At 43.7% G+C, this 25636-nt stretch overlaps 1 protein-coding gene across 6 annotated transcripts in view; it reads left to right on the forward strand.

The window, feature by feature from the left end:
• Positions 1–10104: 10104 nt before the first annotated feature.
• CADPS2 (calcium dependent secretion activator 2) overlaps positions 10105–25636 on the forward strand; it is a gene marked incomplete at both ends in the record, with an annotated part of 316192 nt that continues 300660 nt past the window's right edge. For all 6 annotated transcript variants that reach the window (XM_082013854.1, XM_082013857.1, XM_082013855.1 and 3 more), the window contains one exon: positions 10105–10431. In XM_082013854.1, coding sequence (XP_081869980.1) covers positions 10105–10431 — 327 coding nt within the window. The remainder of the gene's footprint in view (positions 10432–25636) is intronic.

Here is a 25636-nt window from a genome sequence, read left to right on the forward strand (position 1 = left end):
TCTGTAAAAGGTCTGCCAATGTGTTCAAACAGTCCCTTCACCATGAAACAGAAAATTACCATGTATCACTCCATAAGGGTTTGAACCAAGCTGGTTTCCTTGCACGCAGAGGGAAGACCTGGTCATAACCACAAGGTTCTCTTGTTGCCATTTCAAACTCTTGAAGGAATTTCCATATACTCTTGTCAACCTTGTGGAATGGTTTGATTAAACAGCTAATCTTGTTTTGCCATCTAGGAATATTTCCTTTATATGAATCATTTAGAATATGAGTTAATGACCTTCTGTACCATTTACTTCTCTTTTCTTTTCCAGAAGGTTGATTCCCCACGCATCAGTCAGTGTGGTGCAGAATAGGGTCGTGTTAAATGACAGTTTATTTCCATAACAAATTCAATGGAAGGTATTAAAAGGACATTGTCAATCCACCTGAACTCCAACATACACCTTAAAAGGAAGAGAAATTCATTGTGGGTGACTAGACTGAGGCTGAAGTCCAGAGTTTAGAACAAACAAGAAAGGATCTCCCTGAACTACGCAAGCAGTCAGCCATCACGCTACTCAGTTACAGGCTCCGTGCCTGGGAAGAGTCCACAGAAACTGTTTCTTTGGCTAATTAACTATTTATGTACACAGACAGGAATCTGAGCTCACACAAAAACCAAAATTAACAGGATAATAATGACGTCAAAATATTTTTCAAGTGGCCGGTATGCAAAACTGCAGGCTTGCGTGGTGAGAGAAGGAAGAATTGGAAAGGCTGAGCCCCTCCTGTGTCCCTGTTACCGCTCTCCCCACCTCACCCTTACTCCTCTCATGATCACAGAGCCATTCTCACCAGCAACAGCACTGCACAAAATCCCTGCTGTGACTGGAGAGCAGGGCTAAATTTCTAACACAAGCAGAATGACACAGTTGGTTGCTCGGCTCAGTGTTGGGAAAAAAAGGCAGCTCTGGCATTGGAAGTATTAAAAGGACATTCATATGAAGCTCATAAAGTATTCTGTCTGTTCAGCGTGACATGGTAAGGCTGGCATACCTTTGAGAGTACCACTTCAGGAAAAGCGTACTTCAACTGGGAAGAAACAGGGATAATCAGAATTTGCAATCATCGTCTACGCGGAAAGACTGAGGGATCATGTAGCCCACAGAAAGATGAGCAGATGGAGGAGAATTCCTTTTCATACAAAAAACTTTTATAAATAGGAAGGGAATAAACTGCTTTCCATATTTGCTGCAGACAGGCGAGACTAATAGGTTTAAATTGCCTAGGGACATGGTGATGTCCCTGATGGGGACATGATTTTAGCAGCTCCAAGCTCATTGCTGGAAAGAGGCTGAAAACTCCCTCTCTTGCTCTTCCCCTGACATCTCCCGGTCACTGTCCCTTCTCATTCCTGTCCTGTCTTCTGCAGGCCTGGGACCAAGTGCCAAGGCAATGCCACAGGGATGAGAACGAGTCACTTGGCCTCCTCTGCTCCAGCCCAAAAAGAGCCACAAGTTGCTGGCAGGACCACACACAGCAGAAGCTCCTGCAAGGTGGATGAGGCTTGGCCCAATGCATGTTTGACCTCTGGTTTCTGCCCTGGAAACACACCCTCTGCTTCCTTCTTCATGCCCGGCTACCAAGAGGAGAACCAGATCAGGTTCCTTTTGCAAGTGCCTTTTCTCTTCAGCATAAAAAGGTGGGCATCATTTTTTTTTTTTCAGATGAGTCCCTCTCACACCCAGGGAGATTCCCCTCAGGCTCCTTCCCCCCAACACAGGGAAAGCTCTTAAGATCTGTCCTTGTCTGGACTGAGCAGAACAGGTCCCATAGGAAATGAAGTGGAGGCAAAGTGCTTTGTCTTCCTGCGTGCCCAGGAATTGAGAAAACACAGTGCAAGGCGAGCAGGGCCAGGGTTTGGGACCTTTTGAGCAGCAATAACAGAGGCTAGGCTGTGTGCTCCCATGCCTGGCATGAGTTTCCAGAATGGGAGTCTTAGGGTAGCATTAAGACAAGTTTTCTGAATTGAGAGTTCACTGTTGGAACTGTTTGCCTAGGGAGGTGAAATACTAGAAGGTATTAAAAATGTTAGACAAGTGCCAGTCATGAATGAGTTAAGTGTAGCGGATCTTATTTGTGAGCAGAAGTACAATCCCAATAACTTGTTAAGATCCAGAGAAGGGCAACAAAGCTGGTGAAAGGGCTGAAAGGAATGTCTTATGAGAAGTGGCTAAGGACTTTGGGCATGTCTAGTTTGGAAAAAAGGAGGCTGAAGGGTGACCTTACTGCTCTCTACACTTTCCTGAGGAGGGGAAGGGGAGAGGGAGGTGCTGATCTCTTCTCCCTGGTATCCAGGGGTAGGACAATAGAACCAGGGAACGGTTCAAAGCTGTGCCAGGGGAGGTTTAGGCTGGACATGAGGAAGCATTTCTTTACCAAAAGGGTGATCAAACACTGGAACAGGCTTCCTAGAGAGGTGGCCGATGCCCCAACCCTGTCAGTGTTTAAGAGGCATTTGGACAATGCCCTTAATAATATTCTTTAACTTGGTCAGCCCTGAATTGGTCAGGCAGTTGGTCTAGATGATCGTCATAGGTCCCTTCCAACTGAAATAGTCTAGTCTATTCCATCCTTTCCTTTCCTTTCCTTTCCTTGCCTTTCCTTGCCTTTCCTTGCCTTTCCTTGCCTTTCCTTGCCTTGCCTTGCCTTGCCTTGCCTTGCCTTGCCTTGCCTTGCCTTGCCTTGCCCTCGCTTTTCGCCTTTCGCCTTTCGCCTGCCTCGCCTACCTTCTGTTATCGTTCATGGATCTGAACAGGGCTTAAGCAAGAACATGACTCTGGAAATGTGACAGGATTCCCTGGAATTTGCTTGCAATGACTGGCAGTGCCACATGTGCAGCATCTATATCACCCCGCAAGAGATACCATGTTCCACTATATAATTCACAAAACTCCACACCTCTCGCATCAGCAAGCTTTGTGTCATTTGGGCTTGCTGAGAAACCGAGTATTTTAGAAAGCAGTCACAATCCCTAGTAAAAATAACGTTACCTGTGTGTTAATGATAACAACCACATGAAAGTATTAATGTATTATGGCTGAACAACAGCTACTTTATGGCTCTGTACATTTCTTGATGTTGCTAATTCAGAAGTGCATTAACCTACGCTGAGACGAATTCTACGATTTCCACTGGCATTATTAAGCTAGCAGGGCAATAGACCCTGTGATGTATATGATCCTAACAGCCTTCACAATGAAGACAGGTTGTGAGGCAGAGAGGTTTCTCATGCGTAGAAACATTCCTTTAAGAAAAATGGATTTGGCTATTTCTTTAGAATTTTAAAGGAGATTTTAATGTCACTTTTTCAGCCCCACATTGAAGAATCAGATTGCCTTAGCTATTTGAACTTAAGGTGTGGAGAACAACACTTCGTTTCAGACACAAGACTACCCTGAATCAAATTAATTCAAAAATCTCCATTTTTTTAGAATAGCTTTTAGTACTAAGAGATGATGTGACATAAATTTTAATCTGGCCTCTTAGCAATAACCTGCTCATTACATTGATGCTGCACAGCTTGCGAGTAATGCAGTGCCTCCAAAATGTCAGAGCAGGACATACAATTAGCGTTTTGTCACGTATTTCTGTACATTTACATACATATGCATGAACTAAACCTGAGCTACAAAACTGGAAACTATGCGTGGAAACTATACTTGGATCCAACTTAGGTTTTTTCTTTATAGGGATCAGCTACTGACATCACTTACCCTGGTCAGCTGCCCCTGGGGACTTACCTGAGGAGAGAAAGGGAATTTCTCTTAAGGCTAGAAAAGCTAGTTAGGAATCAAGCATGTGGATGCTATGCTCTTGTCTCAGACCTATCTAGCTCATGAGCATTGGCCTCCCGTTCTGGCATGCCAAAAGCCACTATCAGGACATAAAGTCCATTGGGTTCAATGATTACTCTTAGGGAATCAAGTCAAATGGAATAGCTTGGGAGGAACAGTTTCCTAAGCTCTGCAATTCTGGTATAGATCGGTGGAGCAAAAGTGTTTGATTTAGGAAGAAGAATATTCCATCACTGGAGTGGTGGTGGACAAGAAAGACTTTGGGGAAGAGCAATAGCGTGATGACGGCTGCAAGTGTGCAACAAAAATGGGATGCAATGTCCTCTCTACCTTCTAAGCCTGTGAATGCTCTGCCACTTACGCGTGGTTGAGAGGACCAAAAACATAAATGCCATTCTTTCAGGCATCAAAAAGGAGCTGTGTGAATATTTACACAGAGAGTACTACCACCTATATCATGCTATAGTGAGACCCACTATGACGTAAATAAGGAGGCAGGCCTGACTTTCAGGGAAAGCTCTGTTATTTTGTCAACGCAAGCTGAAGAGCTCTGCTCATTGCCATGTTTAGTTACTACTGCCAAACCCACTTTAAGTGTGGCCAACACTACAATGTTATTTAGTGAATTTTCTCCACAAATTCCCATCCAAATACTTGCATCTGCACAGAACACCTGAAATTAATGGCGAACCATCTGACATGCCTCTGGGAGAAATGCATTCCTGAAATGAAATGAACTTACATCCCAGAAATGAAACCTGCAGAAATTTTAGCCACCTCCTCCCAACTCTTCACAAAGGAATAAAATAATCTGCTGCATGGAAGAGATGGAGGATTGGGAAATATATCAGCTATGCATAAACTTCTCACTCTGTAGAGCTGAGCACTGCACACTGGTAGCACATGAAAGCTATCATAATTATATTTATCATTATGAAGATCTATTGGACACTGCTCATCACGAAGCAGAATGCAAGCTCTATTGCGCTTTCAAACTTACATGCTTCCAGGTGGGTTGTAAATCCATATGACTTATTCCATACACCCATAGAGGACCTCCATTACATGTTTGTGCCTGGGCAAAAACTCATACATATCAAAGGACAATAGCGTCAACGGTAAGAGACCTTCAGAAAATGTAAGCCAAGCCACAAAAGCGATATATGCTCAGCTTCACCATCATATTGTTTAAAAAATATTCATAAAAATGTGGTTATTTCTTCTACTTTACATTTAGATTTTGTACTTTGGGGGCAGTCTTCCTTCATGCTTTCAAGTTTTTCTCCACAAGTTCATGGTTTACAAACAAAGGTGGTCACAGTGGGTAAGGCAAAGGGAGAGGCAGTACTTGACCCACCACTCCATACTGTCTGGGGTAGTGTGTTCCCATGATACAGCAGTTACAAAGCACCCTAGAAACATCGCTGTCATGTCTGGCTTTGGCTATGACCTGCTTACAAATAACTTAAGGTGGGATTCTTGCTTAATCACATGATTTGGTAATCTAAAGCATTAGGGAAAAATAGTACAAGAAGCGTCTAAACTGACAATGCACTGCATGAAGCTGAAACTCATTACAGTGAACTACTGAGCCTCAAAACAGTAATGAATTTTATGACCAAAAGTCAGTTTATAAGTGAATTACAAGTCACTTATTCTGTAATAGAAAATCTTTTTTGAGCATGAATATATTCTTATACATCTTATTTTTAGTCACGTATTTTCCCAAATGGAGGATTGATTCGAAAACATAGCCAAAATTTTTATCTGCATCTTGAAATAAAAATCTTGGATCAGTTCAAAACTGAGTTTTTCACCATTAACTATTTTTAATGCTTCTTTTATCCCCTAAACAGAAAGCTTTATTGACAAAATCCTCATTTCATTGCCATATTAAAAAGAACAGTCCAGTTCTTAACACCGTTTTGTTAAAAGAAATATGCTTTGCAAACTACATTAGGCAAAATATATCATCTAGGCAGAAAAATAGCGCTTAAATGAGTGCAGCTGTAAATAAACCTGTGCTGAGTTTGGACAAAGCAAAGAGAAAGTACAAATAAAACAGGTTTGGTTAGATTACCTTAATGAGGACTAATTCAATGACTTTTCATTGCTGTGGATGGATATTTTAAGCATATAGGTATTTGAATATAAACATCTGGCATTGACATTTGTGTACTTGACTGGTTGAGCAGCATTTGAACAGAAGCATCTGAGGAATTCAGGGACAAGTTCTGACTGATTCCTACAAGACTGATACCACCAATGCTTGATGGTAGCTTTATCAGTAAAGTAGGCAATGGGAATTCAGGAAGGGTAGCTTTCATGCTCTGCAGGAATGGTTAAAATATAAAAGAAGGTACTCTGCATTTGAATGCACCAGACAAACAAATAGCACCAAAACCCCACAAGAAATCGGAACCAAAACTCAAATAATGTTAAATGAGAGCAGCTTTACAGAACAGAAACACACAATACCAAATAAAGGGTTGTGTTAAAAGTAGCTGCAGAAGGTAAGAGTGTTCGCCCTAAGCTGTTAGATATGCTGATAGATACTGTCAATTAATTTTATTGATGCAGTCAATTCCAAGTTGAGAACATTCTATTTTGAGCCTGGTCTGATAAGAAAAAGAAAATCTAAATTGTTTTTATCTTTTTCCCCAAATAAGGAGACACAGTGAGAAAAGATGAGGTCTGAAAGCAAAGCACAAGATTTTTGCTGCCTTGCTAGAGGTCCTTTGCATGCAGCTCCTAGGGAAGGTGTTTTAAACAGATGTTTGAAGTGGTGGAAAAAAGCAAATGGCACTCCTGTCTTCACTAAAGGTAAGAAAAAAAGAACTACAGGCCGGTCAGCCTCACCTCGATCCCTGGGAAGGTGATGGAGCAAATAATCTTGGAAACTATTTCCAAACATACTCAAAGCAAGAAAGTGACCGAGAATAGCCAGCACGGATCTATGGAGGGGAAATCACGTCTGACCAACCTGGCAGGCTTCTATATGACCAAATGACCGGCTTGGTGGATGAGGAGAGAGCAGTGGGTGTCGTTTATTTTGACGTCAGCCAGGCTGAGAGACAAATTGGTGAAGTGCAGGCTAGATAAATGGGCAGTGAAGTGAACTGAAAACTGACTGAACTGTCTGGCCCAGAGGGTTGTGATCAGTGACAAAGATCACCTGGAGGCCAGTCAGTAGTGGTGGGACTGATACTGGGACCAATACCATTTAACATCTCCGTTAATGACCTGGGCCATGGAACAGAGCACACTCTCGGACATCTTGCAGACAACATGGACTCGGGAGGAGGGGTTGATTTACCAGATCATTGTGTGGCTGTTCAGAGGGATCTCAACAGGCTGAAGAAAATGGCAAACAGGAATCTCAAGAATTTCAGCAAAGGCAAGTGCAAAGTCCTGCACCTGGGGATGAAACACCCCATGCACCAGTACATGCTGGGGGCTGTCTGACAGGAAAGCAGCTTGTGGAAAGGTTTAGGTCCTGGTAGACACCAAGCCGAACATGAGCCAGCAATGCACTCTTGCAGCAATGAAGGTCGACAGCCTCCTGGGATGCATTAGGACAGGTCTCACCAGCAGGTCAAGGGTGTGATCCTTCCCCTCTCCTCAGCACTGGTGAGGCCATATCCAGAGCGCTGGGTCCTGGGCTCTGCAACGTATGAGGGACATGGACATACTGGAGCAAGCGAAAGGTCAGGGAGGGGATTAATGATTGGGAGCATGTGAGCTATGTGGAGAGGCTGAGAGAGCTGGGATTGTTCAGCCTGGAGGAGAGACAGCTCAGGGAATCTTATCAGTGTATATCAATACCTGATGGAGGAGAGTAAAGAACACAGAGCCAGACTCTTCTCAGCGGTACCCAGGGAAGGACAAGAAGTAATGGGCACAAAATTAAATACTGGGAATTAATTCCATTTAAACATAAGAAAAAGGTTTTTTACTGTGAGAGTGGTCAAACACTGGCACAGGTTGCCCAGAGAGAATGTGGAGTCTCCATCCTTGCAGATATTCAAAACCTGACTCGACACAGCCCTGCGCAACCTGCTCGAGGTGATCCTGCTCTTGGGGTTGGACTAGATGATCTCAGAGGGTCCCTGCCAATCCTAACAACTCTGATTCTGTTACAAAGCATGAAGGAAAATAAGAGATATCTTCCCTCCAAAAGGGTGCTGGCAGCTAGTCAAGCAAATATAATCTTTTCTACAGAGAAGAGTCTTATTATGATGACATGACCATCATGGCCTTAATGCAGCAGTAGTTGTGAGATGACGCTGTTGGACTGAGCCATTACATTTAAAAATGTTTGGAACCTGACTGCTTTGGAATTTCAGAGAGTTCATATCCCAATTGGTGCTTTGCATATATTTGGTGGCAATTTTTTTATAGTGTTATTTTATTTTTATTCACCATTAGAATGAGAACAAATTATTGCAAAAGGCAATAATCACAAATCTGAGTGCACACTCTATTCCTCTTAGTGAAAACATAGTTTACAGTAACCAGTTCCATCTTTTTTATGAGACTACCTCTTACCTACTACAGGACTAGCACTGCTTGCAATGATACACTGGGAATACAAACACTGACACATGACTGGTGACAGTGGTACCCACAAAAACTGGCCTTAGCAATTCCTGGACTAGGGAATTCAGTAAGAGATGTTCAGCAGGTTGACATTCATACTTTTCCCTGACTGCCTTTCTGCGTTTCACAAATTTTGCCTGCTATTATCAGTCAGTGTGAAGGACATGAGCCAACCATATTAAAAAAACCCATCTTTTTTTATATGACTGCTACACTTAGCACCCCGACTTCAAGGAAAGGCAGTGTGTTTGTCAGCATCGCTGTCCCTCAGTGCTCCCCCTCATTCCTCTGAGGCAGAGCCCAGGCTCCTGGTGCTTACTGCTGCCATCTGGCTAATAGCTTCTCCCCAAGGCAGGAGTAATTTCACCTTCGGAAAGCTGCTTCACTTGGGAGATAACTGCCGGCTTTAAAGATCCTTTCCTAAAGCTCCTACTGGAGGACTGGGCACTTTAAAATATTGGTAATGGCCTAGAGCCTTTCACCACTCTAAACCCAGCCCAGCTCATAAAGTGAGAACAGGGTAGGCCGCCTGAATTTGTTGAGTTTCCATACAGGGCTTTGAAAACTTGCCACTGCTCATGAGCGGAGGCCAAGAGCGGTGTGGGCAGAGCCTCAGCTGCCATTGTTTTAAGGCAGCATCCACGAACACTGCCTTTCTGTGAGCCAGCCCATCCCTCCTGCCTTCGTCCTCCTGACCCCTGATCCTTCCCTGTCCAGTAGTTCCCACATCCTCCCTGGTACCAGGTGCACCACCATGGATGGGGATGTGAGGAGCAAGAGTAGGACTTGTTGAGCCACATGAAATCTGATGTGCCTTCCCTCCTCAGGGCTGCCTTTCCAGGGGGCCCTAATCAGATTCCAGAGATTTAACTTTCACATGGTGACACCTTTTTAAATTTCATTTTAGAGAGTGATAGTGGTAGGCTTTCATGTGTTTCTCAGAGCCTTAACTGTGAAGATAACCGTTGTCAACATGAACCTGGCTGGATCCACAGATAGCCTAGAACAACGATTTCGCAGAGATGTGAACTATCTGTCTGGGGCCGTGGGCTCCCAACAGAGCCATCCTGCGCGAGCGATGCACGCTTCAGCGTCAGCTCGCCCCACATCTCAAGCGACATGGTTTCAGTGGCTTCGTTTTCTGGGGGCATTTGAGATACCTCTCGTTTTTCCCCTCACGCTACATGGCAGAGGATACCAGCGGCCTTGGGGTCTGCAGCGTGCCGTGCCGAACCGTGCCGGGGCAGGGGCAGGGGTACGGGCAGGAGTACGGGCAGGGGCAGGGGTACGGGCAGGGGTAGAGGTGGGGGCAGGCGTAGGGGTATGGGAAGCGGTAGAGGTAGGGTCAGGGGTACGGGCAGGGGCAGCAATACGGGCAGGGCCAGGGGCAGGTGCGGCCCCGCCCGGACCGGCCACCCGCGGGCCGCTGCCCCCCGCCGAGGCGGGCGGAGCCGTCAGCCCGGCCCCGGCCCCGCCTCCGCCGGGAGCCGCTCGGAGCAATCCTCGCGGCAACCCAGGCTCGACCCCCATCCCAAACCCCGCCTCCCCTCCCCGCCCCTCCGCTCCCGCCCGGCGGCCGCCGGTCGGAAACAGTCTGTGTGTAAACTCGACGTGTCCGGAGCGGTGCGCGCCACTCTCCGCCTCGCTCCGCGCCCGCCGAGCGCGATGTTGGACCCGTCCTCTAGCGAGGAGGAGTCCGATGAGGTGCTGGAAGAGGAGCGGCGGGACGTGCTGGCGACGGGCGGCGGCTCTCCGCGCTCGCTGCCGCCGCCGCCCCGGGACGCGCGGGGCAGGGAGGCCGGCGCGGCGCGGGCGGCCAGCCCCAGCCCTAGCCCGTCGGTGCTGAGCGAGGGCCGGGAGGAGCAGGAGCGCCTGCAGCGAGAGGAGCGGGAGAAGCGGCTCCGGCTGCAGCTCTACGTCTTCATCGCGAGGTGCATCGCGCACCCCTTCAACGCCAAGCAGCCCACGGACATGGCCCGCCGGCAGCAGAAGGTGAGCCCCCGCCGCCCCCCGGCCGGCCGCGGCCGCTCCCCGCCCGCCGGCAGCCGCCGCCGCCGCGCTCCGGCCCGCAACAGGTTGCGGCACGGCGGGGGCAGGAGCCGGCCCCGGCGGCCCCGCCCGCGCAGGCGGTGCGAGAGCCAGGCTGTTGCAACGCTGCGCTCCGGGGCGGCCGCTCCGAAGCGGCGCGGGTAGCGTGGAGCCTGTCAGTCCGCGGGGGCAAAGTCGGTTAAGTTTTGGGAGCTGCGCTTGGAGTCGCCCTGCGGAGGAGCGGGGGGGCCGCGGGGCCGCGGCGGCCGGGGGCTGCCCGCGCCGGGGCGCTGCGCGGTGGCGGAGCTGGAGGGGCCTCCCGCGGGCCGCGCCCGCCGAGGCGCGGGGGTGAAGGAGAGGCCGGCGTTGTTCTCTCTGTGCAGAGGGGCAGTCGGCGTGCGCGTTTGCCGTGGGAATGGCCGCCTCCTGAAGGCTGACCGAAATTGCTCTCCGCGTCCTGTGCGCCAGGGACGAGCTCTTGAGAACCGGCAGGTAATGCCGTAGGTGTTGACGCTGCCACGGTGCTTATTCTCTGTTACTTTTGAGCTATTGAATAGGGAGAATACTTAAAGTTTTGAAACAAGGTGCTGCAGTTCCAGGTAACTACTTAAAAGCTCAGTTCTTGAAATGTTTCGCCTCAAAAATCTGTGCGGTTTTTTTTTTTTTTACTTTCAGTCCTGTAAAACAAACAAACCAACCCAACTCACATCAGAAAAGAAAATAAAAAAGCCCACTTCCACATCATTTTCCAGAGGGATAGTGATAGGACACAAAAAAGAATTCACATGGCTTTTTATTATTTTGGTACTTCCAAATCTCTTAAGAGTTTGTAAAATGCAATACTAAATGTTTTGGGGTGTCTGAATTATGCCTGCTACAGGTAATTTGTGCTTAGTGAATTCTCTGACAAGTTAACGTGGCGGTAATAATAAGATTATTTCTGGAAGAACATTTTGTTTTTATTAAGTGTTAGGGACTTAAAACTATGAAGCCTGGATAAAGACATCTTGTAAGCAGGAAGCAAAGAAAGTCTGGGAAAATGAGAATATTCACCACGCCAGTGAGGACTTCCCACCCCAAAACAGAGTCTTCATAGAAGTGATACTGTGAAGGGACATCTGGAAGTCAGTTAAGTGTGAATTCCCACTGGACAAAGCCACAGCTGACCTCATGTAGCGTTGATATCAGTCTAGGTTAAAGCAGGAGGCTCGGAAACCTCCAGAAACCAGATCCCACAACCCCTCTGTGTGACCTGCTCCAGTGCTGCATTGCCCTCTTTTGATGCAATTTTCCTGATCAGCTTCCAGGTTACAACTTGTGGCCATCAACTGCAGAAGATACCAAACATTTAGAAGTTCTCACTGATCTCAGTCACCAAGCACAGGAACTGCCTTTTAAAAATAACTACAGTATTAATTATTTTTATTAATATGATGTATGAGAAGAGATTATTGATGTGCAGCAAATACAGAAATACAGCAGGTGTGGATTTAACAGATAGGCAATGAATAGATTGATTGACAGTATTGACTTGGTACCCAAATTTAAATGTTACTCTTGCTAATTACTTGTTTTTAGTGAACTCTGACTTTTGGTTTAACTGCTATATGTAAAAAGAGATTTTGTTTTGGAATTTAGCTGCAAAACAAGGATGACTTGGTTTTGCTGGTCAGGAGCTAGTGTTTTTAAATAAGACATAATATAAAGCAATAATTCTTTCTAGGAGTTGCACTTCTCTCTAGAATACACATAAACATCCTTCCTCCTATTTTTACAATTTGATATATTGCCCAGTGAATTACTGAATGTAGGGTATCAGAACTCGTCCTGAGTTTTGAGAGTTCGGAAAACCTGCTTTCATAGCTGAGGGTCGCTGAGAGCTGTACGAGGCAGCCCTCCTTTGTGCTCTGATTTTTGTGCTCCGTGCTGCACGGTGGCCCCGTGTCAGCCTTAGGGGTGAGAGTGCAGCCACCTGTCTTACACTGTGTCCTGCGGTAAGTCTCTTCGGGACGTGTGATAGCTGGACTCAGGTTCCATAGGGTAAAAAAATCTGTCTTATTTCCTGAATTAATTTTCTCACTGCCAAGATATGGTACAGATGTGGACTGTCCCTTAATCTCTTGCTCTCGCTTCACCTGTGACTTCTGTTACATACATGGCTGGTTGTCCATTGCGAGCTGGACCGAGGTTCCTTACCTGTGTTATTTAACTGGAGCCGTTAACCACCCCACGCCCTGTCCATCATCAGTGGATAAGCGATCCAAGGCGCGGTTTCGAACCAGAACCTGTGATGCTCTGTGGTTCCAGCTCCCAGCCTAGTCTGCCTGCCTCTGGTTGAGCGCTCTTCGTAACGCTTTTGCACCAGCAGTCTTTCTGATAACCTAAGAATAGTATCCACCCTGCTTGAGAGCAGAAGTAATTTATTCTTTCTGCCAGTTCATTTGGCATATTGCTGAGCAAATATTGCAGAATGCAGTTTGCTTCTTTTTTAATGTGGAACATATTACCCAGTAAGGGAATGAGATGGCATTCACATATCAAATATCCTCAATTGCATTGTAATATCGGTAAGGAAATGGTTTAGAATATGGCTGGCTTCTTATGTTCTCACTTCAGTATCAGATTAAAATGTACTGTACGGTATCTTGAAACCATCATACTTAATGGACTGAGTTATACTAATTAACGTAAAAAATTTTAAATGCAGGCAGTGTTTCACTCCTCAGTTGTCCTTTTTCATCCTTCCTTCTTTTTACTAAGTAAAATTAGCTCCGCTCTGTTATGATAGATAAGATTAATTAAAAAAAAAAAGAAATCAAACTTTAAGAAAAAAGAAAAAAAAGAGCTACCATAATTCACCAGAGTCCATCAACTCAACTAACTTGTTTTTACTGCCAAATTCAATGTAATTTAGCCCAGACTTTGCAGAAACACATGCATTTATAATCTGTCTGCATTTCTTTTTTTTAAATCTGTAGGATATGTGGTTGAAGTATTCTTCCTTAGCTGTTCAGAGTTAGCTGGTGACCTACTATTACATCCTGCCTTACTTTGGTAACCAGCAGATCTGTGGTGGAGAAGGAAGAATAAGCCTATATTGGAGATGTGGAACTGAAGCATGGTGTCATTTTTCAAGGTGGGGTAGGAGATCCTGACGAAGATGGAGCTAGTTGTGCAGAGTAGAACTAATATGTACGTAGTAACATATTTTTAGTAGATATTTATGGACATTTGGTCATGTATTTTCCAAACTTTTAGAGGAATATTAATGCATCAATGCACTGCATGTCCTGGTTTTATCAAGCAAGGTTTGTCTGTCACTGGTTTAAAAAGACTTTGTCACTTTCTTGTAGTTTCCACTTTTTTTAATGAAGCCTCTGGAAGGTATTTCAGCATCTTGCTTTTTCTGCCTCTCCGCTCCTCTTCCTTTCTAGTCCAGCAAAAGGAATGAAGAGAGTAGTTAACTAATCCCTTTCCTCTTCCTTCGTCTCTCCCACCCCAGCCAGAGAGAATCTCAAACCAGCAGATTGAATTTGTCTGTGAACATACACAGAGTCAGTGGTTAGATGACGGCCCTGGTAACTGTGGTTTGTACTGATTGGTTGTACACTTGTGTGTACGTGCCCAATTTTACTTGGGGAGCCTGTGCCAAAGGCGGGTTCTGTATCTGGGAGATGTATCACAGTTAAAAGTTCCTGGGGAAGGAAAGGACAGGGAAATGCTACAATTAACTAACAAAAATGATGTTAATTCAGTTTTTTTCCTTCCTCAACATTTTAGAATTTACTTTAGTGATCAAGTGGTAGCACAGTAGAAACCCAAGACTGGGGGAGAAGTAACACTCCTAAACAAGATTTTCTAATGCATGAGAGGCTTAGTACATTAAAGCTGATAATTCAAGTCTTGCTTTCATAGGTGATAAGTAGCAGAAGTAATTGAGCTGGCTGTTTAGAAATCATACCTAAATGATTCTACTTCCTCGGTACATGCTGATCTCTTTTCCTTCTATTTTTTCTCTTCTCTCTACTTGCGCAATCATGAATATACCAAAAACATTGACCTCTAGTTAATACTCAAAAAAAGGAGTGGTACTATTCAGTAATTTGTTTTCGTCTGAACCCCATGAGTTTGTTCTTTCCTGTTTCTTCGACTTTATCAAGAAAATGTTGGTTACAGGGATATACTTAATTCTCTGGATGACAGTTTTATCCCCAATGTCTTTATTTCACATGCCCCAAGCCCCACTTTTGCTTTTGAGCTGGTGATAAGTGTCTACCTACTGATTGGCTGAGCATGTTTTGGGAAAGAAAAATTGTCTCTTGGCTTCTGAGCCTCCTTCATAAGACGCTTTTTTCCCTACTGCTTAGGTAGCAAGGAGAGTACATCCAAAGCCATTCTTGCCAGAAATTCTAGACACATTTCAGAAGAAACTATAAAATTTGTCCATCTGGTCAAAATTCTCCTAAAGACCTTTCTTTACCTTCAGTGTTTCCTTTACAAATTTCAATTTTTTTTTGCAAAGTGTTTCAGAAATTCATTTTAAATCAAGTTTATTTGCCTCTGTTTTTTTTCCATCACAAATACCTTGATAACACCTTGTCACGATGCTCTAAGTCTTGTGTATTTTCTTTCAGTCAAGTTAGTATAGTGTATTTTGGTAAATCCTATCACAGCCCATTAAGGTGGTGGCCTACACAGCTCTATAGACGTTGAGACAAGATTATTGGCAGACAGATCTTTTTACCCCAGTCAGGACTTACTCTTTGGGGAAGAAATTGTTCCTGCCTGCAGTAGGAAAGTTGCTCACGATGGGCAATTGAGTCAACCATGTCTGAAGAAATACTGAAGGGTGATGAGAGAAGCAGAGCCTTCTAGTTACCAACACTACTTCAGTAATGACAATCCATCAGAGTTTTGTTTCAGTCTTAACCTGTTCCGCAGCTCCTGCCAGCTCAGCGTTGATCCGTGTGGCTTGGCTAAAAGCTAGGCGATGGGCTGGGAAAACAAGGCTTTGGCAAACAGCCATTTAGTGAAGTGGACGTGTAGGGACAGTCCGCAAACCTAGTTTACTATGCTCAACAATTCACCAGTCTCTTGCTTACTTGTTTTGTTTTCCCCTGCCTATTTTACCTATACTTGCCTTTGAAATTTGATTATTTTAAAATTATTGTTATTTGAGGGGACAATTTAAATATTTTTTTTTTCTGAATGAGGGACCTTAGGTTTATTTCTTTGTCACCCGTGCAGTGTGACAAGTGTGTTAACTCTGTTGGCAAATACCCCATTTAGAGTGCTTGGGGAAGACTACTTAATTAGTTTTTTCTACAGGGGAGCTGACAGGAAGGGAGTTTGAAGAATCGGTTGACGGTCGCCATCTCTGCAGGAACAGTACAGGGGAATTGGCTGGCTGGGCTGCCTTGCATTCCTCGCTCTTTGCAGGCAGTTGTTACTTTTGCATTGTATTTTGTGTATCTGAACCGTTGGTAATTGGTGGCAGAGGAGCAGAAATACCAAATCTGCTCATCTTGTCTGTGTAACTTTCTCTGACATCATCTGAGAAACATACTTGTTGCTGCTGTGGAAGAGCAAAGCTGGTGAAAATACTCTTTTCTGCTCTGAACCACACTTCTGCTGCTGTACCTGAAGAGGGGCAATATATCAAAATACTCATTTCCGTCTACTGTCTTTAACTGCAGAACATTGCCAGAGCAGAAAATACTTGTTGGTTGCTAGTCAATTATTCACTCAATGATGTATTTATTTCTGTAAAAGCAAATTTGCCATTTCTCTCCTTCCCCCCTCCCCCCCATGCACTTGTGTTGTCAACAGTTCATGTTTGGGGACACTGCTAGCCAAGCACTTCTCCATTTGCATGCAGCTCATTAGACTTGGTTTTTCTCTTTCTGGCTTTGTGCCATTTCTTTTTAGTATTGGTGAATATCATCCTGAAGTTGCTTTCAGTATATATTGTTTTGCTTTTTTAATGTACCTCTGTATTTGTGTTCTACTTTCCTGCTATCCTTGTTTCTTTTTCGTGTGTAGGTGTCTCCTACTTCATGAGCTTAACACATCCCTCTCCTGCTGCTTCCCTTTTATTCGTATGCTTGCTAGAACTGGAAAGCTAACAGCTCAGGGACAAAACTTGCTTCCCATTTATCAACCCAAGAGGTGTCTGGGGGGCACGATGGGATGACACGTCTTCTAGGAAAGTGCCTGGCTCTCCTCTGCTGATTGGGGGGGGTGTTGGGGTGCTGGTCTTTGCGTCTTGACTCTGGTCCTACATTTAGTTGTTCTGAGCCTCAGTTAGTATATTATTCTGTCTGAACCGGGGGCTAGCCTCTGAGGTTTTTAAACTTTTTAATCTTTAGGTCTCTCTTCATACAGTTTTTTTGGCACGGTGACTGCAAAGATGCCTCCTCTATTCCTTTCCAACTTAACTCCACTTGCTGCCTGCTGATGGCTGTGGCATGTGCGGGTCTGGTACTCAAACTTCTCCTTGGTTTTTAGCTGTTGCTGTTCGGGAGGGGAGGCAGGGAGAGGAACAGCATCTGCTGGACTCCTGTTCCCTTTGCCTAGTACCTATTTCCGACGCCCGCTTCTGCCTGGAAGTGCTGGCACCGAATTGAAAGCAGCCCAGTTCTCGGGCGTTGCAGCTGATCCCCCCCCAGGTTTCGGAATAGCAGCTGTGAAAAGGCAGTTTTCAGTTTGTGGCTGTGTGGGGAAAACTCTGAGCAGCAGGAGAGGCAGAGTGTTTGCATGTGGGTACCAGGCTGCCTCAGCTTAGGTTTGCGTTTTGAAGGTTATTTTCACAGCTATAAGCGTTGAAGGCTTTTCATTTTTGTTTAAAATTCTCTAGAAGTTGATGGTACTTGCCCAAAAGAATTTATTTCTGGTTCTTATTTATTTTTGCAGCGAGGAGATAAAGCATATGTTTCTCTTCAACGGCGATTACTGGTATGCATAAGTTTAAGAATGTTCTTGAGTGTTTTTCCTGTCAGGAAGAGGAAAAGCATTAACAGCATTGTGAAGAATGAACAGAGCTACAGTGAGTACTTCCTTGACTACATGACCTGGTGAAGAAAAATTAGAAGAAAAGGTGATTGTACGAGAATTTTTCTCCAGCTCTGATTCCATTTTTCTCTCATACATTAATTATTCATTTATGTTCAATTGTCTTGGCTGTGGGGTTGTGGAAATAGAGGCCGGCAGCTTCTGTTTAATGAAAATGCTGGAGGGATACTCTGAGTGATAGTATAGACACACACAAAAAAATCCTTGGGATTGTACTTTGAGTAGACTTGTTTGTCTGCAGACAAGGATGTGGAAGAAAGGACAGAGCCTAGGTAGTGTATGAGTAAGATCTCCAAATAGATCATGTACATGTACAAAGATTAGGGGAGAAATGGAAATCGGTGATGGAGAGTTTCATGGGCTGAGTTGAAGGTATTGAGAAGGTATGTGGAACTGAATTGATTTTGGAGTAGAGGAACTGTAAAGCCAAGGACAATGACAACAGGAATGAATTTGTAGCAGAGAAATCTACTGCTCGTGAGAATTATGCTTTTTGTTATGAAACAGAAATATCTTGGGGTTAAGAGTTTGCAAGAAAGATACTGGGCTAGGAAAAAGAGATCAGGATTAAAATGGGAAAAAAGTGAATAGTCTCAATATCTATGTCTGTGTGATATAGAATAGCAAGGAAGAAGAGCTGGTGAGAAACTTGGTTCTCAGAAGTTGGAGTCCATGGGTATCGGAGTGGTAGGATATAGTGCGTTGGGGAAAACAGTGTTTTCATGGTCCCAGATTTTTTTTTTCTGCAGAAGGTTGCAGTTGTTTTATGTGTTTTAGGTTTTTCTTATGGTGAATTCACAAGTTTTCTTAAAAAAAACCCAAAAACCAAAAACCAAAAACACCTCCAGGCAGCCTGCGCTGAATATTTATCTTGCTGGCTTTTGCAGGGGAGCATCCCCGGTTTGTGCCTATTGCTCATGCATTCCTTCCTCTATTTCTAAATTACGTATTCTGAGGCCTTGTAGCAAGGCATTGGCGGCTGTTTCTTGTTCAAAAGTGTTCTATGAATGTTTCGCCATTCCAACTGTTTAATACATCAAATATGCATTAGTGTTAAAATATTAATATAGACCAGTTTTGTTTTTTGTTTTTTTTAATTCTGATCTCCTTATGGATGGAGCATGAGCAAAGAAAAGAAATAAAAATAAAGAAGTAGTGGTTGTTTGGTATAGATCTGATGCTGAATCATCTTAGCGATCAGTTCCCCTCTGACTCTGTCTTCCTTCCTACAGTGTCATTAAAACGCAGAGGTTTTTTCAGTTTCTTACCAGTGGGGATAGAAGAGCAACAAATAGCAATATTATTTGGAGGTGGAAGTCAACAAACTCCATTAGAAGTTTTTATTTCTAGTAATCTTCAACTTGCAGAGTTGGAGTATTTGCCATAAGGACACTTAGATTCAGCTTGTGGTGACTCAGTACCAAATGCAATTATCATTCTCGTAACCATGTGTATGCTACAAATGGTGGAGGTTCTGAGCATGCTAGTACATGATTATGAAGTAATTAGAAGCATTTTATCTTAAATATTCTGTGATACAAATTCTACCAACCTTGTTTATATGGTTTTGTGTTCTTTTCAGCATGCTTTGTCTCTCAAGCTCAATTACTTTAAAAACATAACTTGAGATTTTTAAGACCAACTTTTAAAGTTGTCTTTCTCTGCCATTCAAGTTTTTAGGTACCCTTACTTAATGTTTCCAAGCCTGTTTCCATTATAATAAATGTTGGAAAATGACTAGCTATGTTTTGTGTAACAGCCTTCTGTTTTACCACTTCAAATGTTAAAAAAATTAAACCTCCTATAAAAGTAATAATTTTATTTTGATAAATAGAGAATTATGAGATCTGGCAGCCTGTGAATATATAGATATATTTTGCTCATCTGTTGCTGGAAAGGAAATAAATTAAGAATGTCATTCTTAACCGTGTAACTTAGAGGTGGTCTGCTTGATCTGCAGGTCAGTCACCACTAGTATCAGAGTATGTGAGTATTTTTGTGCGCGGCTGTCACTCACTCTGTCTGGCTCTCATGCTGTCTGTCGGATGGTTAGTACCTTACGGGGCTGCTGTTACAGCGAGATGAAGATGCATTTTTCCCCTCTTTGCCCCACCCCTCCCACAGGGTGGGGTGGGGAATTTTAGGAGTAGAACTTGCTTTTTAAGACCTCTCTACTTTATAAATTGCAAGGAAGGACAGTGGTAACTGTGAACAGGGCTGGATATTATGGGTGGTCCTCGCTTGGTTCTTCCCCAAAGTTGCAGTTGAAGCAACTGGATTACAACAGTCTTTCTGCTACTTTAATAGAACTTGCTGTCGATAGATGAAAAGCATCATGTAAGAATGAGAAGTATTATTCATTTAGAATGGCAACAAAATTATTCAGATTTTCACTAAACCCCTAGCTGTTTTACGTATTCTGGGTATGTAAACTAATAGATTATTAACACATTAATGTGCAAACTACAGTTGTTAGAGTCGTTAGAGCTCTATCCAGAACGGGCTTCAGGAGGTCACAGAGACGTGATAAAATCAGTAAAATGACTAAAGGCTCCTTACACGACCCTCTTGCTGTATTACAAGCTGTATTTGTAACAAGTGCACTGAATTACGCAGAGCAGCACACAAGGGAAGGAGGCTGTACAGGCAGGCAGAGTTCTTCCCAAATTATAAAAATCTATTTCTAAACCTGACTGCTGTATTTTGCTAATCCATGCCTGATGGTTTTGGGCTGATGTGCAATGGTCGTGGCAAAAAGAAAAAGAAAAAAAAGAAGTTAGACCATCCCCTAAGGTAACACACTTAATCAGTGGCAACATCATCACCTGCATCACCGTTTTAGCTTGCATGAGGAGCATGCTTCAAAGTCACCCTCCTCGTCCCGCTGGGAGAGTTCTGCTTTGGGCTGCAAGAATGTGACTGTGAGCAGGCAAAGGTAAACCAGAAGTTACGTTCTGGGGGTGCGTTAAGTCAGTGCAACCGGACTGAGGTCGAGCCCCCTGAAACGCATTTAGGGTGGGTCCTCAGCATGAACCGCTTCACTGTACGGACGCGCTTTTCTGGCCCCTCACTGCCTTGCCGGCGTAGACGTTGCTTCAGAGAGGATGAGAGAGATTTAAAATACAGCAACTAACAGAGTCAAGAAAGAGAGGTGGAACCTGAATGAGATAAACAGTGCAACGGGGCAGTCTCCTTTCTGAGCCAGTAAAGCAGGACAGAATATGCAAGGCAAACACAAACACAGCTGAAGCAACAGTCTCTTGCTATGCCTGAAGTTAATTAGGGGCAACAAACTGCCCCTAATTACTAAAAGTGTGGGACTCTCAGCAAAGCTGCCTGGGATACTAATTAAAAGAACTGATTATAAGAAATAGAATGCATAATTAATGACTGAGAAATCATTTTCAAGAGTATCTTCAGACAGAAAATAAAGTGCCCTTGGAAAATATTGTGACACCCTGAGCCGTACACTGAATCTAATCCCGCAGATAGACCTGAACTGATTTGCAAGAGGCCGCTGCGCTTATACTTTCTACTTCTGAGGAAGAATTAATGGGGCAGAATGACAGGTAGAGCAGGAATAGTATTTCCATTTTAATATCAAATGCTCTCTTCAAATTATTTTTTTAATGTATGACTTCAATAGAACCTGCTTATCAAATATGCTGACATACTGTATTTTGTTTTAATAGTTGGCTTTGCAATAGTCTGCTGCTTGTACAGTTGAGCGAGGTCTTTAATGCTTGGAGAGGGGTAGGTAGCATCCTCTCTGTGTTGATTAATAGCATGCCTATGTGTGGCAACTGTTGGCTGTTAAGTGTATGGGCTACCAAATGGACTGCGATTTCTCTTTTCTAGGTTCTTGAAAAAATAGCAATCTGAAAATTACATCTGACAGAACAAAAATGGAAAGTTTAAAGATTTATCTTCCTCACTGAAAAAAAAAAAATCTAGCCTGATTAATGATTTTTTTTATCCTAAGCAGTTCTTTAAAGGGGCTAACCAGGGGTTAAATTTTATCCAGGCACCTGTTTGGGTGTTCCTGCCTAAGGGGCACTCCTTAGTTTGTAAACTTGAAATGTTTTAAATAGCCCTGGTCCTCAATTACTTTGACATGTTTATAGAAACCTAGATTAGGAATGAAAAAAGCCACAAATGCTTGGAAGCATCCAACCCTAAGTTTCTAATTTCCTATGCTGCTTCCAAGCATCTGCTGGAGGCCGAGGTGGGAGGCTGGCGGTGCCCCGAAGCGCTGTGTGCCTGGAGGCACCAAGAGGGACATGGGTGTCTTACAGTAGTGGACACAGCCTAATTACTTAATGATGCCCCTCCACACAGGCATTACATTTAGTCCTCGACGATTGATCTGTGATCATCGTAGTGAGCCCCCCTTTATGTGGGATTCATGTTCCCCGAGGGAGCAGACCCAGAACTGAAATATCCATATCCTCCATAGCATCTTTTACTTGTTCTGGGCTTCAGTAAATTTATCAGTATCCCTTCGGTCCTGTAACGATCTGTGCTGTAACTCTGAATATATGCGTATACTGGAAAGGGGAAGCAATCGGCTCGTGTGTGCCTGAAGTGGGACCACGACCGCGCTGAGCGGCCGAGGCGGGGGTCCTGCCGCAGGCGGTCCCGGCACGCTGCGGTTCTGCCGCGTTCCCTAGCGGGCATGAAAAATACACAAATCTATGGTTATATGTAAAAGGAGGGAGAGAATGTCTGTGCGTATGATGTGAAAAATACGGTTATATATAAAAGGAGGGAGAGAGTGCGTGTGTATGCATGAGAGGGGCAGGGAAAAAAGCTGTAGATGCTGATATGAGGGAAGTAGAGTGAGTGCTCCATAGCATGTTATGTTTTAAAGGGATTACACATTGAGTGTAAAATACTGAATACAAGTCACTTATTTCTGAAAAAGTAGCAGTATTATCTTTTTCAGTTTGTTGTTGTAAAAATTGTAAATTGCCGTTTACTTTAAAAATGAACAACACCCTTCCCCCCCCCCCCCCCAAAACAACAAACCAAACACCCCAAACCTTGCAGACCTGTATTTCTGCCTTGGCTCTGCTTGGTAGCTACTTCATGTAAAATAAACCTCCTGTCCTTTGTGATAAGGAAGCAAAGATGTTCCTGTGTCGTCTGTTAACAGTAGAGGTTTTGTTTTTTATTAATATTGAGCTTTCAGAGTTGATCTCATTCCTTAGGGCTAGCTCAGACTGTGCCCTGTTGAATACAGTACACTGAACTTCTACTTTTCTATTTCTGCTCTTAAGTCCTACAGGCATATGACTTAAATACCTGATTTGTTTTTGTATTTGAGGATGGATTTATACTGTGGCTGCAGAAACTTGCTCTGGATTGAAACATAGCATATGTATTCTCAGTGTGAAGGATAATTTATTTTCCTATTTTGATTCAATTTGTATTTTTTTTCTATAGTGGAAAAATAGTTAGTTCCAACAGTAGATCAGCTATCCTGATGTGTAGTTAAAAAAAAGGCAAAGATTACCCCTCTGCACAGCTGTGCAGAGAGCTCTTACCTTTTTCTCACTCTGACTTCAGTGAGGCTATACAGAGCAACTGGTGCAGCTGTCATAAGCCACTCTTTGGGGGGAAAAAAAGAAGTTGGCCAATTTTATTTTTAATAGTGATGTGCTTAGAGTGGAACAGCTTCTTCATATCAGTGATGAGAATCACACTGCCTCAGTGCTAATAAGGTAAATGGGGTAATGCATACTGATTACAATAGCTGGGGGGATACGTAGACTCAGAGACTGAGTAAAGAGGTGTGAGATGTTAGACCTCTAAGCAATACGGATGGGCAGTGATGAGAATCCATTTCAATCTATAATGCTGGAGAGCCTGGAAAATGGACAGAATCGCGTAACATCGGAAGAAGATAGGTAGCCTCTAACCTTTTCTTTCAAAAAGGGTGAAAGATTCAGAGCGAGAAACCAGATCGTTTTGTCAATGGAGTGAATCCATCCTTGGACAGTATGTGCATTTGTGCGTTTAAGGCAGATGTCAGGGAATATTTATTCACTACAGCCATTCATATGAGTAAATAAAAAATAGAACTTAGGGTACTTTAAAAATTGTAAACTATATCGAGATGCTTCTAAGTTGCTTGCTGATTTTAAGCCTAATAATTTTAAGCCCAATAAAACTTTGAAATAATTTGGGGTTTTTTCTGTAGCAAGTAAATAAATTTTTGCAACTAATGCAGAAGAGTGAGGAAGATCAGAATGGACTAAACTAATACAGTTTTAAAGAGACAATGGCATTTAATGCAGGAGATTTTTTTTTTTTGAAGAGGAGTCATAAACTTGTGGATGCTTTGAGATAGGCTGAGCTAGGAACACTGTTTCTGATGCAGTAGCTTCTAAGCAGTTTCATGTGTGTGGTTGCAAATTGTGTGCATACAACTTAGGGAAGCAAAATAAGGGCTTTTTCTGAAAGGTGGCACAAATAGGATATCTGTAGGTTTTCCCTCAATAATTTTTGTGTTAAAACAGGTATTTTATCCACCTGCCAGTTCAGAAGATTCTTTCTGAATCACAAAATAGTTACCAGGGAGTAGCACCACTGCTGCCAGACAGCTCTGCTACCCTATTTATGCCTTTAGAAATGCCTGTTTAATTAAATTTGCTTTTGACAGAACATGTAGTAAGCTAGGCTAACAAAGCTATTGTGCCTCAGGTACACCTGGTAAACAACCTGGCGCATATCGTGGCTGAATGAACTTACTGCTTTGCTGTGGGTTGGAAAGCTGATCTTGTGAAATTATTGCAAAGCTGATGAATGCCTTCAACATTCAAAGCAGTTACTGTATGTTGTAGTTTTACACCAAATGGGAAGGGACCTCCTGCGTTGAGGCAGTCTCGTGTCCAAAAAAGAGACCTGTTGTCTCTTATGAACAGGTAAAACTTCGGTTAGTAGGTATCCCCACTGTTTTTCATTACTCTAATAGTTGTAAGACTTCCGTTTCCCCGCTGAATGCATTTGCAGTTTGTTCTATACCCATTTGCTGTTCTGTCAGCTCTGCCCTTCAGTTAAAATAACTGCTTTTTCTTCCTGAACTATTTAATAGAGGATGGCGCCTCATTCTGCCGTATGAAACAATCAGAGCTCTGAACCATCCCTCAGCAGTAGTGTCTCTCCTTCTCTGATTATACTAATGGCCTTTCTCTGTGTGTTTTGCAGCTGGAGTTTCGTCTGCACCCTCCTCCTCGTGACACCTTCCGTGGTGTCTGGGGTGCGCTGAGGCAGCACGTCTGAGCCTTCTGCTCAGAACAGCCAAGAAGAATGAAAATCTCGCAGAAGTTCTTGTGAGTGCTGGCCTGAAGTTCGGAATGCTGAATTTCACCCCGTTTCTGTTGCCGCAGCTCCCACGCTGGCTGTGTTTTCCAGTACGGTTTTCTTATCCACTCTGGCTGCTAGTGCGTCCCAGCCTTGAATTTCAGTATCAGTCTTCAAAATCAGAAGATGACAGTGTTCCTGTTCTCTGTCATGACAAATATGGAAATACTGCATTTATGTTTAGTTTGCAGGTACAGTCCTCCAGAACTTTGCAGCTCCCTTTCTGGAGGCCTGCTATTTCTCCTTTAACACCCTCATGTTTTTATGCATTAACACCCCCCCACACACACCTTTGTGGCAGTATCTCAGCTGCTTACACTGTTGTCTAGATAAGATCTACAGCATTCTTTCAGCCAGAAAGCAAGAATAAACAGCAAACAGATTACTTGATTTTATCATCTCTTAAATAATTCTGGCAAATCTGTGAACTTGTATGACTAATCCTTCCTGTTCTGGGTCAGACGTTGCCCCGTTACCCTGATTCTAACCTTATTTTTCTATCTTTCTCCTAAGGAGTCTATGTTCCTCTGAACATAGAGACCTGCTGCCCTTCTTTGGGAAGGAGATTTCTTTCGGTAGGGCTGGACAACTTTCAGGCTCTTGTTCTAAAGAACTTGCACACTGTCTCATTCAGGTCTCTCAACTCTTCAGTCTAGATGATTGAACTAAGTCCTCTTAATTCCTTGATGTAGAGAACAAATTATCACTTCCCAGTTTCCAGGCTAAAGAGATC

The sequence above is a fragment of the Phaethon aethereus genome (assembly GCF_964289735.1).
Source record: "Phaethon aethereus genome assembly, chromosome: 1".
Lineage (NCBI taxonomy): Eukaryota > Metazoa > Chordata > Aves > Phaethontiformes > Phaethontidae > Phaethon > Phaethon aethereus.